Source organism: Meles meles, chromosome 19, assembly GCF_922984935.1.
Source record: "Meles meles chromosome 19, mMelMel3.1 paternal haplotype, whole genome shotgun sequence".
NCBI lineage: Eukaryota > Metazoa > Chordata > Mammalia > Carnivora > Mustelidae > Meles > Meles meles.
The window spans coordinates 57,622,483-57,642,205 of NC_060084.1; the positions used below are offsets into that span (position 1 = coordinate 57,622,483).

At 48.4% G+C, this 19,723-nt stretch overlaps 1 protein-coding gene across 4 annotated transcripts in view; it reads left to right on the plus strand.

Annotated features, from left to right (window-relative positions):
• Nucleotides 1-19,723, plus strand: part of ZNF667 (zinc finger protein 667) — a 46,024-nt gene that overhangs the window by 16,461 nt on the left and 9,840 nt on the right. Inside the window, exons 1-4 of one of the 4 annotated variants that reach the window (XM_045987583.1) lie at nt 1,347-2,963; nt 14,092-14,183; nt 15,881-16,007; nt 17,546-17,638. In XM_045987583.1, the coding sequence (XP_045843539.1) occupies nt 14,124-14,183; nt 15,881-16,007; nt 17,546-17,638 (280 nt within the window). In that variant the 5' untranslated portion in view covers nt 1,347-2,963; nt 14,092-14,123. Of the gene's footprint in view, nt 1-1,346; nt 3,138-3,469; nt 3,558-14,091; nt 14,184-15,880; nt 16,008-17,545; nt 17,639-19,723 lie in introns of those variants that run through there. The other 3 variants (XM_045987582.1, XM_045987585.1, XM_045987584.1) reach the window with 3 other exon arrangements.

A 19,723-nucleotide genomic window follows, 5' to 3' on the forward strand; every position in this document is an offset into this window, starting at 1 on the left:
TAATAAAACCACCTTTTTGCACCAAAGACGTCTTAGGAATTCTTTCTTGGACATTGGCTTTGAACCCTAACATCTTTCCTACATCAATCTCCACCATTGTGGAGACCACCTCTATTTAGTTACGATTCCACTATTTTATACCAGCTTGGCAAAATACTTGCCACATAATAGAAACTAAAGAATATACTGAATAAATAAAAGAATAAATGAAATACAAAAGTGACTTAAGATCAAGGTTTGGAATATCATTGTGACTTTGTGCCGGAAATTTCTGGCTTGACCCAGGGCTCTCAAAATTTCATTTGTTAAGAAATTGCGCAGTCTCTGAAGCTCAGGTTTGTGCGCTTGACCTATCGGGATTTATTTATCCATGCCTTCATTCCCGAATTCCCTTAGCAGCCTCAGGGCCTGTGGATGCCCCCCCTCGGTGAACTCCTGAGGGAAAGCACCTTCCCCAACTGCAGGTGTTAGCTTCAAGGTGTCAGCCGAATTCCAGAGGCCAGAGAGAAACCGACAGAACAAAACACACGGAATGGATTGTGGGCCTGGTTCTCGTACAAGCTTGTTGCCTTCCACACATTCACAGGATTCTTGGGGGACGGCTGCCTCATTCAGAGAAACGGGCAGAACAGGGCCTTACCAGGATTTAGGACATCTCAGCCCTGGCCCTCTGGTTTCTCTATAGCCACGCAGTGTCCGGATTCATAAAGCTCTCCTCTCCTCGGTGCACGGCTTCCCAAACTTTCCAACCAAAGTTTCTCTAAACCGCAGAAAGAACGATACTCACTCTTGGGAGGTGGTCTAAGGAAAACACGAAGAACTGCCAGATTGCAGGTTTTCTTGATTTTCTTGGCCATCCCCTTTGTTCCAGCACTACCGGGTGCACAGAAGAATCTTCCTGTTCAAGAAGCAGCTTCCTCCAAGGAAAAACCCCTGAAGGGGTGAACAGGACAGGGGTTTTGGAGTCCCCAGAACCTAGATTCGGAAATCCGCTCTGACCTTTGCTAGCCCTGTGCCTTTGGGTGAGTACTTTCCTAACCTCCTTGTGCCTCCATTTATGCACCTGGAAACCAGAGATTTCAGTAGAAACAACTCTGAGTAGGGTTAAAAGGATTAAATAAAACCTTAAGTGTGGGATTCCTGGGTGGCTCCGTCGGTTGAGGATCTGCCTTCAACCGAGGTTACCATCTTGGGGTCCTGGGATGGAGTCCCACACTGGGCTCCCTGCTAGGGGGGAGTCTGTTTCTCCCTCTCTCTCTCTCCCCCTTCCCTCCTCCACCCCCATTCATGTACTCTCTCTCTCTGATACATCAATAAAATCTTAAAAACAAACAAAAACAAACCTTAGGTGGAAATGACACTTTTGACCGGGGACTGTGATGTGCTAGGTGCTAGCAGCCGGGGTGGTAGTAAAAGTCCTAAAAATGATCCCCGGTAACTGCTATTTTCCTATCACCACTGCCTTGTCACACAATTGGGAATCCAAAAATTAGTCCCTTACACATTTCTTACACATTCCTCTTAGAATCTAGCCCCAGGAACTCGGTCATTCATCGGGTCAGGCTGGCGCAGCCACAAACCCTGGGTTTGCACCACACAGGCTGCAATGCCGTGCTTTGCAGTAAGTAGGTCCTTGTCCTTTGCCCCTTCCTGGCGCTGAGCTCCCCAAACCCTTGGAATTCCTAAGGGAGGAGAGAGTGAAAGGCGTCTTTTGTCATGTTAAAGGCACCGCAGTGTGGGAGTGGGCGTGGGGTGAGGGACAAGGGACTCCTAGGGTGGGGGCTGGTGGTCAGGGGAGCCAACCAAGTGACTAGAGGGCCCGAGCTTTCACTCCCACCCCCCACCTCTGTGGAAGGGAGAGGGGCTGGAAACAGTCCAGTCACCGACGGCCATGCCGACGTAACGAAGCCTCCGTCCGGGCCCTCCAGGCTGGCGAACACGCGGAGGCCCCGCCACGGCGGAAGCCGGGAGCCCCGTTCCGCTACTCCGTCCGGCCGTTTTAGGACCGCTGGCGACCTAGTGAGTGGACGTTTGTCCGAGCCGCGTGCACCGCTATTCGCGTGTCGGTCGAACCCGGCGAGGCGGGTCACGGGAACCTCCGACGGGCGCACTGGGCGCTGGCGTCTGGTCGGGGGTGGGCGCGGGCCCGGGCACTGGGCTCCTGACCGCGGGCGTCGGAGTCGTCGCGGCCGCTGGGTCGGAATCAGGAGCGGAGGAGCCCGCCGGGGTCAGAGGACGGTCTGAGGGTGGGGAGAAGAACGGAGCCTGCACACGCGGTCACCACGGTGGTTTCACACACCTCCTTACACGAGCGCGCGCCTGCACAGACGCAGCCTCTGCACGCGTACCGCCCCACCGCCTCGAGGGCCGGGACCCAGGGTCAGGTGGGAGCGTAGCTCCTGGGCCCCACGAATCCGTGTCACAGTTACTCTGCCGTCGTGCGAAAGCAGGCAGAGTCCGCACGCCTGCGGGCCGCACGCACGACCCGCGACACACACAACGACCCACCCTAGCCCTTGCGCTCGCAGACGCCCAGACGGCGGGGGCGGGGGCGGGCCCGGAGCACACGCCCCCCCGCCTCTCAGAACCCCTGCCACAGAGGGGGCGGGGCCTCGAACGCAGCTGCTGCGCCCGACCGTGACGTCATCACGCGCCGCAGGAGCTCCCGGGAAACGTAGGCTGCGGGCCAGGGAGGCCGCACGCAAAGGACGTTGGGGTTCTTCGTTCTACGTAGGCGCCAGTGGGATTCCCTGCGGGCCTGGAGGAGCATCCCTCCTCTGTCCTTCCTGCGGGTCGCTTCGCCTGCGGCCTTACAGATCTCTGCCAGCGCAAGCCCGGGTCCCTCAATCGCACGTTTAGTCCTGGCCCTCCGGAGCCGCACAGCGCGGCGCCCCGAAGGCCCCGAGGACGTGCAGCCTGAGCTCGCAGTGCGCACGCGTGAGTGCGCGCGGCAGCACCCGCGGGTGAGTCCTGCAGTGCGGAGGGGAGGGCGCTGGGTCGAGAAGCCTCCGCACGGGCATCTACGGGTGTGCACGGGATGAGTGTGGCCAGCTGCGGACGCTGGGTGAATCACGGAACGACCGCTCCTGAGTGCGTCTACGTGACTTAGCAGGAGGAGCGAGTCCGCGGACTGTACGGTAGGGTTTGTGCGTGCGCGCGGCCCCGTGTGCTGCGTGGGATGGTGGAGGGGCGGGGCCTGGCGCGGTGCGTGGGGCGGCGCCCCCAGGGCCGCTCTGATTGCGCGGCAGTGCTTACGTACGTGCCTTGCGGGGGCGGGCGGGGGGGGGGTGCGGCTCAGGCCCCAGCTTGTGGGAAGGTCCGGGGAGAGGTGAGTGAGCGCGTGCGTGCCGCGTGGCTTTGTTTAGGGGCGGGGTTGAGCGTTCTTGGGGACGCCCAGGGGGCGGGCCGGCGGCCGGTCGACGGGTTGCTGGTGTGAGGGGGCGGGGCCGGCTGGTGAGTCTGGGGTTACGGAGACGAGTGCGCAGGCGCAGGGGGTTCCTGGATGCCGCGCAGGTTTTGGAGCGGGCGCTATGCGGACGCGACCCCTGAGGACTGAAGTGAGTGTGAATGCGTGTCTGTGAGGTGGTGAGGTTGTGCGAGGTCGTGAGGAGGCGCGGGGGTGGCAGGTCGGGGGTGGTGCGGGGTCGTGAGGCGGCGCGGGGTGGTAGGTCGGGGGTGGTGCGGGGTCGCGGGCCCGGGACGGTGGGGGGCGCGACGCGGGGCTCGAGCTACGCGCCAGTAGAGGCTGGCACTGTTCGGGATACGTGGTGGCGGCTGCGTGCGGGAGACGGACGGCAGGTGTGGGAACGGGCGCGTGTTTCGGGACCGTGGGGTTCCTTGTGCGGCACGGGGCGTTTGGGAGGGGGGAGCGGACGCTGGTGGGTGCGGGCGGCGGGCGCGTGCGGGCGGCACGGAGGCACCTGTTGGCGGAGCGCGTTCGTGCGGTGCCTCAGACCTGGCGGCGGGTGCTCGCCCTGTGGGACGCCTGTGGTGTTGCGCTGGCGTCTCTGTCCCGGCGGGAGAGTTCTGCGCGGCTGCGCGTGCTGCCCGCCTCGCTGGGGTAGGGGGAGGCGGGAGTGTCCCTCGGTGAGAGGGAGGGCGCGCGGAAGCGGGCGCCCCAGCGCGGGAGAGGCCAGCCAGTGACACGGGTGCGACCCCGGCGCAGAGCTGTGGGTGCCGTGGGTCGTAGCGCTGGGTGTCGTGTGAGGTTCGGGGGCGGAGGTAGGGTCGCGGTGCTGAATGCTGGGGGGGCTTCGGTCTCAGAGCCTGAGAGTAAGGTCCCGCAGTGCAGCGCGGTGCTCCCGGTAGCGCAGCTGCCTCAGTGTGGCGGGGAAGGGAGAGCAAGGCCCGCGTGGCGTCGGGGACCTCTGGCTGCCGGGCGCTCCTCTCCTTTCTAACAGGGGACTCCAGGTTCCGTGACTCACCACTCGTGCAACTTCCAGAGAGGTTTCTCTCCCCAGCGGTGATAGTAGTGGTGATCTTGGGCTTGTGGACAGTGAGCAACACAAGTGAGTGCTTGATTATTAAATAATGACCCCGAGGAGCTCACACCCACCAAGGGAGCAAGATCCAGGGGAAAAAAAGCAGAAGTTGAGCCCAGAGCGAAGGTTTCGGGATCATATAAAATAACCCTAAAGTCTAGGCTAGGTAGGTCCAGAATTTTCTGGTCGGGTTCCTGGGAGGGCAGTAATGGGGTGTGGGAGGGGAGACCAGGAGTCCCGGATCTTCTAGGATGGAGATGTCCCGAGGAGCCTGTGAGCTGAATATCCTGGGTTGGGAAGTAGCAGGGCCCAGGGAGGAGTATTTCCCAATAACACAGGATTGGGAGATGTTTCTGTGTCAGACCAGGGTTTTTCATTCTTTGCATTGTGGATACTTTGGGCCAGGTAATTTTTTCTTTAGGGGTGTGTATGTGTGGTGGGGAGGGCCTGCTCTGCCTGTTGTAGGATGTTTAGCCTTATCCCAGGTTTCTGCACACCAGATGGCAGCAACACATCCCCCTCCTCTACGGGCTGTGAAAGCAGAAATGTTTCCACACATTGCCAGGTGTCCCCTGAAGGGCAAAGTCACTGGTGTATAGAGCCATGATGAGGGCACACCGTGGACTATACTGAGGTGTGAGGATAGGGAGGAGAGTGGGGGGGCTGGAGGAGAGAGGGGATAAAGGGATGATGATCTCTAGGTGAGAGAGTATTTGTGGTCTGCAGTCTGGGTAGGCTCTGAGAGGCTTCACTTATTCTGTGGTGTAGTGGCCTGCCATGGGTCAGGCAGGCACTGTGCTGGTTAACTGGCAAGACAGATGACTACTCATCTGCAGTGTACATTTCATAGGAAGACAATTCAGTTTATATTGAGCAGTCATAAGTGGTTGGAGAGGAAAGCAGGGTGAAGGGATGATGAAGGGAAGCCCAGGATCAACACCCAGATTTCCCATCTCATTCAGCTCCAAAGCTGGTAAGGGCCACCAGCAGTGACTTGGTGGTATCCTTTGATCAGGGAATCCAAGAGTTTGGCTTTGAGCTTATCACAGACTTTTCTTCTTCAGCACTAAGGTCTGGGTTTGGGGGTGGGGGCTGGATCTGATCTTCTGCCCTGGCCCCTGAAGCTCATAGAGACAGGTGTAATGCTTCTGAACTATGGCTTCCTGGGGTTCCCGGGTGGCTCAGGTTAAACGTCTGCCTTTGGCTCAGGTCATCATCCAGGGATGCTGGGGTCAAGCCCCCTGTGTGGCTCCCTGCTCGGCTGAGAGCCTGCTTTTCCCTCTCTTTCTGCTCCTCTTCCCTCTTGTGCTCTGTCTCTCTCTCCCACGAAAATAAATAAAATCTTTAAAAAATAAAATGAACTATGACTTCCTATTAGCATCACCTTGGAAAGATTTTATTTACTTTTTTTCTTTTTTTTTTTTTAAAGATTTTATTTGGGGAACCTGGGTGGCTCAGTGGGTTAAAGCGTCTGCCTTCGGCTCAGGTCATGATCCCGGGGTCCTGGGGTTGAGCCCCGCGTCGGGCTCTCTGCTTCAGCAGGGAGCCTGCTTCCCCCCTCTCTGTCTCTGCCTATCTCTCTGCCTACTTGTGATATCTGTCATATAAATTAATAAAATCTTTAAAAAAAAAAGATTTTATTTATTTGTAAGAGAGAGAGCACATGCACCCAGCTTGCATGAGCCGGGGGAGGGGATAGGTTAGGGCAGAAGGAGAGGGAGAAGCACTTAGCCATTTTTCTATTGATGGGCATTTTGGTTATCTCCAGTCTTTTAATAACTTATATTTGGTAAGCACTGGCACTGCTCTAAATGTGTTACATGGTTTCATTCATTTAATCTTCCAAACAGCCCTGTGGGGTCATTGTTACTTGCCCCATTTGTCAATTGAGGAAGCAGAGGCCTAGAGAGGAACAAGAGTTCACCTAGAGAAGGGTTGCAGAGTTGGAAGTTGAACCCAGACAGCCTCCAGGCTCATGCCCTTAATTGTAGAACCATACTGCCTATTCCTACAAGCCTTGCCGTAATGAATACCTTTGTGTGTCATTTTATCCACATGCAAGGACTTCCAAAAACAAGTACCGGAAATGAGGTTTACTGTGTTACAGGTGATGTGTACTTTAAATTTTCAAAGATTTGCCAAATTACCCTCCACTGAGGTTGTGCTCGTTTCTCTCCTGCCTGCACTGTATGAGAATTCTACCCACAGCCTTCTGAGTGGGTTTCAGGCTTCATTGGTCTTTTGGGTGCTTGGTGTATACTGAAATAAAAGGGATAAGGAAGGTGAGAAATTACTGTGTGCCTGTTACTGAAGATAGCTCCTGTAAAGGTAGCTCATGTAAACGTCTAACAGCTAAAGGTTTTCTTTACCCCAGTATTTGGCAGATACAGATTTTGAATCCAGAATTACCTAATATCAAACTGCTGTTCCTTCCTCCCCAGCAGTGCTCAGTTTCTCGGAGAAAATTGTTCTGTGGGCAAGAATTGTGGTTTTCTAATTTGGGGTTAGTGCGTACAGCATTGAGAAACCACAAGATGGACACGATGCCACTTCCTGCAATAATCTGTTCTACTTGAGGAATTGGAAGGGAAAAGCCAAGGGATGTACTTAACTGGTAAATAGTTTAAAGTAGGATGTTTATATCAATACAAGCTCAGGTTTATTATGATGTAGGATGCCAGTCATGCAGATGTTTCAAAATGAAATAGAACCACCCAGCAGAAGTTTTCTATAATGATAAAGCTGCATTGGGTTCTGTCCTGGACCACAGAACTGGGCATTACCATTACAGTTTGGGGATGTTAGTTAAAAGTAGGAGATCTCCCAGACAAAGAATACAGCTTTGTTCTAAGAGACTTTGTGGTAGTGGAGTGCTGGGCCTGGTTCACACTAAATCACAAACCTTTCCCCAGTTCTGTGCTCAGTGACATGAGTTTGGTAGCTTACAGTGGGGCCCTCACGGGAGTGTTTACACCATGGAAATTGGCAGGTGCTACAAATCACCCAGATAACCCTGCCCTGGAGTCTAATGCAGAGAGAATTTAGGCATCTTAAGACTCCGGGTAGGCACCTTTGTCTCCACTTTCTGCATGAGGGTAGCCTTGCTCAGCATAGTCACAGAATGGAAGGCCAGACCAATTGGTTGGTCACTGAGTTACAGCTCCTCAACCTTAACTTGAATCTCCCCAAGTCCTGTGGCCACTCTGATATAACAAAGGTAAACGTCTCGTAACTGTGGTGCCATACTGATGTGTCTTCTAAACCCCACCAGAGTGGAGAGCGGGAGTAAATCATGCATAGACTCCTTTGTCACACCAGGAGGGCAGATTGTGCTGCATGTTGGTAGTGCTCAAGCCTAGGTGCCATTACTTAAAGCTTTGTGACAATAGGCAGGTCCATGTTGAGGTTCCCTTTTGGCTCCAAAGATGGGAGAAGATCATGTGATTTGTTTAAAATATCTAGTACAGAGGTGCCTGGGTGGCTAGCTCGGGTCATGATCTCACGGTCCTAGGATTGAGCCCCACATCAGGCGTCCTGCTCAGTAAAAGTCTGATACTCTCTCTGCCCCTCCCCCATTTGTATTCTTTTTCTTTCAAATAAATATTTTTAAAAGTTTTTTTAAAATAAAATATCTTGGGGCACCTGGGGGTGCTCAGTTCAGCATCTGCCTTCAGCTCAGGTCATGATTTCAAGGTGAAATCAGGAAATCAAGGTGATCCTGGGATCGAGCCCCACATAGGGCTCCCTGCTCAGCAGAGAGTCTGCTTCTCCCTCTCTCTCTGACTGTCCTCCCTACTTGTGCGCTCTTTCTCTGTCTCAAATGAAAAAAAAAAAAAAAAAAAAAAATTAAAAAGAATATCTTGTATAGTCTTTTGTCTATACAAAATATAGTCTTTCTTTTACTTATTAGCTAAGGAGGTGATGCTGTCACCCAGGGATGAGCATATTCAACACACATACCTGAGCACTTCCCCAGAGCAAGGGGACAGTGCAGTGACTCAGTCTTTCCTAGACTCACAGCCCAGAGCACTGGCCCCACCCCACCCTAACAACAACAATAATGATAAATTCAGCTACCCTTAGCTGAGCACTGACCATGATACTAGGATCCCACCCAAAGAACTGCACTCAGGTTGAAGAGGTCCCTCTTCCCTACCTAAGGGGGCCTGGGACAGCTCTTTGAAGAAGTGAAGGCACCAGGCCATGGCACTTGGGATGTGCACTTAAGTGGATGGAGACAGACTGTAGCACCAGATGGACTAAACAAACAAGTTACATAGTGTTTTGGGGAAGGACCCAGTCTTCCCCCATGTGTGTCCTTTACTCACGCTACAGCACGGCCCTTCTGACACCAAATGTGTGGGGTTTTTCCCTCATGAGGCAATTTTGCAACACCACCCGGGCGTCCTATAATTTAACTCAGTTCTAACCACTCTATCTCCCTGGAGATAGTGCATGATCCCATGGATTTCGGGCTCAATCCCATGGGTTTCAGACTCAGTCCCATGAGACTGCCCCTCTACTTCACAGACCAATCACAATAGTAGGTCCCAGGCTCCCCACAGCTTCTGTCCAGCATGGCTACAAATCAGTAGCCTCCTCCAGTTCAACCGATTTGCTGGACCAGCTCATAGAACAGAGTGGAAAAATACTTGACAGTTTAGTAAAGGTTATGTAAAGGGTACAGATGAAGAGCTACATAGGTGAGCTACATAGATGAGGTCTGGGCGGATACCAAGTGTGGGAACTTCTGTCCCTGTGGATTTGGGGTGTGCTGCCCTTCCAGCATGGATGTGTTTACCAGTCTGAAAGCTCTCCAGACCCCATACTATAGGGATTTTATGGAGGCTTCCTCTTGGAAGCATGATCAGTCATTAATGCTTCTACTCACGGCTTGGTCTTTTCTGGTGACAAGACCCTGTCCAGGAGCCCACCCAGAGTCACCTCATTAGAACAAGAGACGTTTCTAGTGTTCTTATCACTTATAAATTCATAAGGGTTTTAGCAGTTCTGTGCTATCAAGGAAGGGGACAGAGACCAATATATACCTTTTTTATTTTCTCAGAAATAGCACATTAGTGATCAGAGTTTTGGAGAAAAGAGAAGTCAAGGCTGGACAAGGGAGACCGAGCATGATCGGTAGAAGGTGGGTTGCAGGTTGCAGTGTTATTAGAAGAGTTAGGGTGAGACTGGCAGAGAAGATCGGAGCATAGAGCAAAATGAGCGAGGAACTGAGGCAGGGCTGTGGTAGCACATTCTGGGACTGTTAAGGAGGGCTGCATGAGGAAGGAGAGAGATGTAGGACCTTAATTCAACTTCTGTTAGTCCTCATGACAATCCCAGTAGTTCTGTATTGTTCTCATTAACAGGGGAGGAAAATGGTAGAGATGTTAAGTAACGTGCCCATGGTAGCACACCTAAATGAAAATAGTTATCACACACCCAAGTGGTCTGGCTCCAGCGTAATGTGTTTACTTATTTTTTTAAAGATTTATTTTAGACTGTGAGAGAGTGAGTGTGAAAGAGTGTGGGAAGGGCAGTGCTAGAGGGAGAGGATTTCAAGCAGACTCCCTGCTGATGTGTAGCCTGACGTGGGGCTTGATCTGACAACCTAGAGATCATGAACTGAAATCAGGACTCAGATGCTTAATGGACTGAGCCACCCAGGTGCCCTCAGAGTGATGTGTTTAACACAGCCCTTCCCTCTGACCCAGAGAGTTAGCAAGGGTATCTGGGTTAACCTCAGCTTGAATCCTGGCTCTGCCACTTTCCACCCTATGACCTTGAGCAAGTGATCCCTACTCTGTGCTTCATTTTCCTCATCTGGAAATGGTGTTAATGGAGTGAGGATTAAATGATAATCTTCATAAAGTGATACCTTGCATGTTTAAGCACTCAGTATTCATTTTAGTATTAATCTTAGTATTATCAGTATTGCTAACTATTACTGTTTTTCTCTTTGTAAAGGGAGAAGCATGATAAACTAAATGTTCTTCTGACTGAGTTCCTTTAAACAGTACAGGGTGATCTTAGGACTTGCACTGGATCAAAAGATACCCATTCTCAAATTCTTTTTCTTTTTCTTTTTTTTTTTAAGATTTTATTTATTTTTTTTGACAGAGATCACAAGTAGGCAGAGAGGCAGGCAGAGAGAGAGGGGGAAGCAGGCTCCCCGCTGAGCAGAGAGCCCAATGTGGGACTCGATCCCAGGACCCTGAGATCATGACCTGAGCCGAAGGCAGAAGCCTAACCCACTGTACCACCCACGCACCCCCCATTCTCAAATTTTAAACATAATGATGGCCTTGGTTTCATTTGGCCTCCCTAACTCCACCCTCAAGAGAGAAAAAAAAAGAACATCTGTAGAGAGAAACATTCAAATTTCCATATTCCAGACTGTATGCTACTGTACCTTTTTCATAGAAAAATCAAAAAGTGCCTCGGTTGGCTAAGTTGTTAAATGTCTGCCTTTGGCTCAGGTCATGATCCTGAAGTCCTGGGATTGAGTCCCACATAAGGTTCCCTGCTCAACAGGGAGTCTGCTTCTCCCTCTGACCCTCACACCACTTGTGCTCGCTTGTGCTGTCTCTCAAATAAATAAATAAATAGAAAAGAAAAATCAAAAGATTTTTATGACATACTCACTATTGCACTATTGCACTGAAGTATGTTGATGGCATTCTTTAGAAGTATGTGCTGAACCATTTAGACGTGAATTTTTATTGTATTTATAACTTTGAAATGATTTCAGAAAAAAAGGAAAATGTTAACATTTGGTAGGAAAGGAATCGGGTGTTCATTGTACTATTCTTTTCTCTAGATTTCAAAGTTTTCAAAAAGGAGATGTATAAAGTACACTCCATTTCTGCCTTCTGTAGATTGTGGCCTTCTCCAGAAGACAAATTTAGAGAGTTGGAGTGACTGCTTCCAGAAATGTTTCTCTGTAAGATGATGTTGACATAAAATGTCACCCCAGTTTCATCATGCCAGGAAGCGTTCTGGACTGGTTACTGATTTAACCAGCAAGTATTTCTTGAGCACTCTACTGTGCCAGGCACATTCTCAGCTCCCAGGAGAACAGTGAATAAAACAGTCAAAGTAGCTTGCTCTCATGATACCCAAGTCAAGGTGGGGGAGATTGTCCCCACGCAAACACAAACATAAGCTGTTCTAGGGAGGCAGGTTGTGCGATGAAGAAAATGAGGCAATAGAATAGTATAGACTCCAGTATAGAGCAGTGTGGAAATGTAATGTAAGACATAAATTTTAAATTTTCTAGCAGCCACATTGAAAAAAGTGGAAAGAAACAATCGTTACAGTTAATCTTAGCACATTTTATTTAACTTAATATATCCTAAACATCAACTTGTGATCAGCATAAACAAAAATACGAAATATTTGGGGCATCTGGGTGGCTCAGTGGGTTAAGCCTCTGCCTTCAGCTCAGGTCATGATCCCAGGGTCCTGGGATCGAGCCCCGCATCGGGCTCTCTGATCAGCGGGGAGGCTGCTTCCTCCTCTCTCTCTGCCTACCTGTGATCTCTGTCTGTCAAATAAATAAATAAAATCTTAAAAAAATATATGAAATATTTTACATTTTTTATACTAAGTCTTTGAAATCTGTGTTTTACATATGCAACACACCTCAACTCAGACACTTAATTTTTACTGTTTGATCTGTATTTATTTATCTGTTGAGAGAGAGAGTACAAGCAAGGGGAGAGAGAGAGGAAGAAGCAGACTCCCTGCTGAGCAGGGAGCCAGATATGGGACTCAATCCAGGGACCAGAAGATCATGGCCTGAGCCGAAGGCAAACGTTAACCAACTGAGCCATGTAAAGGGTACAGATGAGGAGCTACCTAGGTGAGCTACATAGTTGAGGTCTGGGCAGATACCAGGTGCGGGAGCTTCTGTCCCTGTGGATTTGGAGTGTGCCCAGGCGCCTCTTGATCTATATTTAAATTTCATAAAATTTATCATTGGAGGGATGCCTGGGTGGCGCAGTCGGTTAAGCCGCTGCCTTCGGCTCGGGTCATGATCCCAGGGTCCTGGGATCAAGTCCCACATTGGGCTCCTTGCTCAGCAGGGAGCCTGCTTCTCCTTCTGCCTCCCTCTCCCCCTGCTTGTGCGCGCATGCTGTCTCTCTTTCTCTGACAAATAAATAAAGAAAATCTTTAAATAAAAATTATCATTGGAAAAGTAGATTCACACATGGGTTGTTTCAAACATTCTTCAAAGTTCTACAGTAATTAAATTGAGGATCAGTTTTTAATTTTAGATTAAATTTTAATTCATTGCTTTTAATACTTATTATTTTATTAAGACTTTAGTAATTAAGTGAAACTCAATAACATTAAACACTCCATTGCAGTAGCCTTATTTCCAGAATTCAGTTGTCTCCGGTAGCTACTGCATGTAGAACAGCATAGGTGCAGAGTGACACAGTGATCGAGGGGCCTAGTCCATCCCACCGAATTTCCCTGTCGGATTTACACATACCTGCTGATGAATTGCCTCTTCAGCGCTTGCATCCCCTCCACCTCTCACCAACATACACAGTGTATTCACCACATAGCCACTCATCAAATTTTGTTAAAGATTTTTTTAATTTTTTTTTTTTTTTTTATTTGACACAGAGAGAGAGATCACCAGTAGGCAGAGAGGCAGGCAGAGAGAGAGGAGGAAGCAGGCTCCCTGCGGAGCAGAGAGCCCGATGTGGGGCTCGATCCCAGGACCCTGAGGTCATGACCTGATCCGAAGGCAGCGGCTTAATCCACTGAGCCACCCAGGCGCCCCCATCAAATTTTGTTAAATGTTAAGTCTCATACGCCATTCCTCAGACTCCTGCTCCCTCAATGATGTCTTATGCTTAGGATCAGTTCCAGACCACTCACAACCCCTTGGTGATGTGGCCCCTCCTGAACTCAGTCATCTCAGAGTTCTCCATCTCACTCATTCTGCTTAAGCACACCATTTACTTTCCTCCACACACCAAGTACACACCTGCTGCAGGGCCTTTGCACCTGTTGTACCTCTACCCAGAATGCTCTTTCCCAAGCATCCAAGTGCCTAACACTTGTACTACAGTCGCACCTCGACTCGGTGTTGCATCCTGGGAGAAGCCTCCCTCAACCATCTCTCCACCCCAGCGCTGTTTGGGGGGGGGGTTGTTTATATACCAATGATCTCAGCTGACACTGTGTTCTGTATGAACTTGCCATCCCTGGTGGAGTGTAAGGTACAGGGGAGCTGGTAATTCTGGTCTAACTCTGCTCTTTCCTCAGCACCTGGGACAATGCCTGGCACATAGTAGACACTCAGCAAGTGTTTGTCAAACAGATGGAGAGCTGTCTTCGTGTCTCATTTGCCTCCTGATTTGGAGCCTTCTGTGATCTTGGAAGCAGCATTGGCTCTGCCCCTTCCCTGACAAGGGTCAGGAATGCTGCAGAAGATATTCTGACCTCCTTTCATGTGTGTCTATGCACCTGTGTGTATGTGTGCTTGCGCATGCATGTGTGACCAAGGTGACAGACCAGGGAGTTCTTATCCTAGAGACTCTGGAACTACCCAGAAGGCCCTGTTATCCTCATGATTTCTCTTCTCCCACAGCCCCACCTTCTCTGCACTCTGCCCTTCTCCAAATGCGGACCCTCAAGGGGGAGGAAAGGATGCCTGCTGCGCGAGGGAAGTCCAAGTCCAAGGTAAATAGTCACTGTTCTTGCGGGGAACTTCCATCTTGTAGGACATGGGTCATTTGCTTTCCTTCCATGGAAACTTCCTGCCTGACAGAATCCCATCCAAGTTCTGGTCTTTGTTTCCTCCCATCAACCATGGAGGGTAGGAGGATGAGAAGAGCTCCAGCAGCCCATGTAACCACTCAGCGCCCTCCTCTCCTTTTTTCTCAGTATGCATCTGGCTATTGGCCTGTTTGTTTAGCATCTCCAGGTTGTGTGCCTCGGCTGTTCCATAGATGGAAGAGGAGAGCCACCATCATTTCTCAAGGTAGACAGGAGTGCCCAGGCAGCAGCTGCTGAGGTAGAGGAGGATTCAAGGTTGTGCTCTAGAGTTAATCTGTTAATGTCTCTTTGTTTTTATCTGTATAGCGCATATTTACAAGGAGGAGATCTCTCTGATTTCAGAGATTCCACATAACCTTTCATTCAGATTGGGTTCTTTGCAATCAGGCCAGTGAGTCAAGCTTCTGTTAAAAAACATGCTACAGGGGCGCCTGGGTGGCTCAGTGGGTTAAAGCCTCTGCTTTCAGCTCAGGTCATGATCTCAGGGTCCTGGGATCAAGCCCCGCATCGCGCTCTCTGCTCAGCGGGGAGCCTGGTTCCCTGCTCTCTCTCTCTCTGCCTGCCTCTCTGCCTACTCTGTCTGTCAAATAAATAAAGTCTTTAAAAAAAAAAAAGTTTCACCACTTTAGATGATGCAGTGATTTTCTAAAATAAGCATCTTGAATGCGATTTCTCTAACAAACACTTTTTCCACAAAGTTGGCTGCTCAGAACACGTATTTATGGCGCACAATTTGTGGGTCAGAGATCAGGCATAGTGCAGCGTGGCTGGGTCCTCTGCTTTCAGTCTCACAAGGCTGAAAAAAAGGTGTTGACTTGCTGTGTGGTCAGACCTGAGGCTCAGGTCACATCTGAGGCTCTTCAGAACTCACTGTTTATTAGCATATTCAGTTTCTTCTGCTTTCTACATGCCCCCCCCCGCCCCCCGCATCTTCAAGCCAGCAATAGCAGATCAAATCAGGCTTCAGATTTCTGACTTCTTTTCCACTCCGCTCTTCCAGTTGGAGAAAATTTCCCTACTGTTACGGACTCCTGTGATTACATCATCTGCCTAGATAATCCAGGATAATCTCCCTATTTAAGGTCAAGTGATCAGTAATCTTGGTTACATCTACAAAGAACCTTTGGCTCTTTAGAGAGTGTATAATTAGGGACATTAATCACAAGCCAGATTGCCCAGATTGAACTCTGGGTCCTCCATTCACTAGTTGTGGACCTTCCTTCCATAAGTGATGCTCCTATCTCTGGGTCTCCCACTTCCTGATCTGTAACATTGCTGTGATTCTCTGACCAGTGCTGTGGTCACTGGCTAACATGAGTCAGTACCTGCAGGGAGCTTAGAAAAATGCCTTTCCTTTGTCACTGCCCAGTAAATTCAAGTTGATACTGCTATTTATGGGACATAGTTTTTAACAATAGCTACATCATATTGTATTGTGTTATGTCTTATTTAATGCACCTTCTCTTGGCCTCCGAAAGTCAAATGTTTCCCGAAGATTCCTGGCACCATGGATCTCCCATGTTTGGGACAAGTTCCTTGTTGTCTCCAGTCATTTGGAAGCATAAGCCTGTGGTGAAAGGACATGTGATTTTCTGTTTCAGGTGCCAGTGACATTTGGGGATTTGGCCATCTACTTCTCCCAGGAGGAGTGGGAATGGCTGAGCCCCATTCAGAAAGACCTGTATGAAGATGTCATGTTGGAAAACTACCAGAACCTGGTCTCTGTCGGTAAGACTCTTTCCACCCTGTAATCCATAATCAACCCATTGTGGGACATAAATTAATCTAGTTAGGAAACAGAAGCCACTGCAGTTTTGTTTTTTAACAGCTGTATTTGTGGGGTGCCTGGGTGGCTCAGTGGGTTAAAGCCTCTGCCTTCGGCTCGGGTCATGATCCCAGGGTCCTGGGATCAAGCCCCACATCAGGCTCTGTGCTCGGTGAGGAGCCTACTTCCTCCTCTCTCTCTCTCTCTCTGCCTACCTCTCTGCATACTTGTGATCTCTGTAAAATAAATTAGTAAAATCTTAAAAAAAACAAAACAAAACAGCTCTATTTGTGTATAATTCACATGTAATACATACAAAGTATATAATTCAGTGGTTTTTAATGTATACACAGAGCTGTACGTCCATCACCAGTCAGTTCTAGAACATTTTCGTTACCCCAAAAGAAACCCCATATCCATTAACAATTAGTTTTCATTTCCCCTTGCCCACTAATTCCTCCAGATTAGGCAGATACTAATCTGGTTTCTGTCTATAAATTTTTCTATTATTGGCCTTTCATAGAAATGGAGTCATAAGTATGTGATCCTTTGTGTCTGGCTTCCATCACTTAACATTATAGTTTTGAGGTTCATCTGCGTTGTAGCATATTGTCTATACCCCCTTCCGTTTCATGGCCAGTAGTAGTCCACATTTTGTGTATCCATTCATCGGTTGATGGGCATTTGAGTAGTTTTTCACTCTGTGGCAATTATGAATGTGCTCTGTGAGTATTAATATATGAGTTTCTGTGTGGTTGTGTATTTTCATTTCTTCTGGGTATACACATAGGAGTGGAATTGCTGTCATATAGTAATTATATATGTAACCTTTTGAGGACATCTGGTTGTTTTAAGAGAATTTAATAGGAGGAATCTACTTAACAGCTGTGGTTAACAGGAGAATAGTAGACAGAGGTAATGCAGAGATGGTAACCGCAGGATGCAGCCACCATCCTTGGGCTAGGGATACAAGGGGAAGTTTGGGGGGGGGGGGTGGCGGTTAGGACTTAGAGGAAGGGATTCAGACTCCTGAAGGCAGAGGTGTGCTGACTAGTCTGTTTACACTCATGAAGGGTCAGGATGAGGCTAGTTCTGAGAGTGTGGGGAAAAAAGAAGCAGAATTAAAACCAGCAGAGCCCTGTTGATGGATGCCGACAGGGAGCGTCTGGTGAAGAAGCGTAGTTTGCAGAGCCCCAACCCCTGCACACAAAACAGATCAGAAAAGGGTGGGATTGGGAGCTGAAGGGCAGGCAGCGGCTTAATAGCCAGCCTCCGGAGTTTCTGGTCTGATTTTTCAAGAGCATAAGTGGCTTTGTAGGCTTAGAAATGAGCAGTTCTGCTTGCTGTGACTGAACTTTCCTCCTCCTCCTCCTCTGCCTGCCCTTCACATCCTCTGTGCTCCCTTCGTGCTCCCGAGTCCTTATTCCTGTTGACATGGGGCTTGGCTCTGACGTCTGTGCATCCATGTCATGCTCAGTTCTGATGTTTTTCTTGAATGTAGGACTTTCCTTTCGGAGGCCAAATGTGATCACCTTGCTGGAGAAAGGGAGAGCGCCTTGGATGGTGGAGCCAGTGAGGAAGCGCCGGGGCGTGGGTGAGTGACTGAGAATCGAGAACTGAGGCTTACGTGTCGCCGTCATAAGCATACCCTCCATCCTGAGACGGTGGCCTCTTGGAGATGTTTGCAAACTGCCAGTTTCCATACCTTAAAGGCCCCAGGCCTGTAAATTCTAGTCTCTTTGGTGTGAGCCCCCAGAAGGAGAATAACCAACATTTAATAAACCCTTCCTACGCACCAGATGTGCTTCTGAGTATAGGTTCCTCCCGGTCCTGTATGGTAAGTACTGTTACTGTTCCTGTCTTATATATGAGGAAATCAAGTATCAAAGACGTTCAGTGACTTGCCTAAGGTAGCCCAGCTAGGAAGTGACAGCAGAGCTGGGTTTGAACCCCACAGTCTGGTCTCAGAAGCTCAGCTCTTAATGCCTCATCCCCACCTATCACATTCCCTGCGTCGGCATGTTCCGCCTTCTCTCGTGACAGCATTGCTCATGGTAATTTCAAACCTGCATCATTTTCTTCATTCTTAAAAAAAAAATTTTCCACAACTGTTCATTTTGATTACTTTCTAAGAACTCATTCCCTTTTCTGATAGATTTTACTTTGGTTAGGTTACTTTTACTTACTTAACAGTTTTATGACTGTTTTTTTGTTGTTGTTAAGTAGGGTCCACACCTAACATGGAACCCAACATGGGGCTTGAACTTATGGCCCTGAGATAGAGTCAGACTCTTAACTGACAGGCACCCCTGAGTTTTTTTTAATTGTAAAAAAATTCATGACATAGAATTTATCATCTTAACCATTTAAAAATATATAGTTGGGGCGCCTGGGTGGCTCAGTGGGTTGGGCCTCTGCCTTCAGCTCGGGTCATGGTCCAGGGTCCTGGGATCGAGCCCCACATCAGGCTCTCCACTCAGTGTGGAGTCTGCTTCCTCCTCTGTCTCTCTCTGCCTGCCGCTTTGCCTACTTGTGATCTCTCTCTGTCAAATAAAAAAAAAATCTTAAAAAAATATGTGTGTGTATATGTATATATAGTTATATATAGTCACATTGTTGTGCAACAGATATCCAGAACTTTTCCATCTTGTTAAAACGTTAGAAACTATATTCACAAAACACTAATTCTTCCTCCATCCTTCCACCTAGCCCTTGGTACCCACCTTTCTTTGTATTTTTCTGATTTTGATTACCATGGATCCTTTGTATAAATGGAGTCATACAGTATTTGTCTTTTTGTAAGTGACTTTGTTTGCTGAGCATAATATCCTTGAGGTTCATCCATATTGTAGCATGTGACAGGATTTTCTTTTTTTTTTTTTTTTTAAGGCTGCATAATATTTCACGGTATATATCATACTTTTTTAAATCCATTTATCAGTGGCTGTTTGGGTTGTTCTGCTTCTTGGCTACTGTGAATCATGTTCCAATGAACACGGGAGTACAGATAGATATTTAAGATCCCGATTTCAATTTTTTTTGGATATGTACCCAGAGGTGGGAGTTGGTGGATCATATCATAGTTTTATTTTTTATTATTATTATTATTTTAAATAGTTCTATTTATCATTATCTGGGGATCCTCCGTTCTGTTTTCCATAGTGGCTGCACTATCTGTCATTTCCATCAACAGTATGTAGGTGTTTCAACTTCTTGTCAACACTTGTGATTTTTTTGGGTTTTTTTGGTAGTGGCCATCCTTACGGGCATGAGGTGATATTATAGGTTTGATTTGCATTTCCCTAATGATTAGTGAGGTTGAGCATCTTTTCATGTGTTTATTGGCCATGTGTTTATCTTCCTTGGAGAAGTGTCTATTCAAGTCCTTTGCCCATTTTTAAAAATAGGGTTGTTATTTGTTGATGAGTTATAGTTTTTTATATATTCTGTATATTAGTCCCTTACCTGGTGATTTGTAATTATTTTTTCTTATTCCATAGATTGCCTTTTCACACTCTGATTGTTTCTTTTGACATGCTAATGTAGTTCCATTTGTCTGGGTTTTTTTATTTGTTTGTGTTTGTTTTTATTTGCCTGTGCTTTTTTGGTATCATATCTGAGAAATCAGTGCCAAATCTAATATCCTAAACCTTTTCCTCCAATGTTTTCTTCTAAGAGT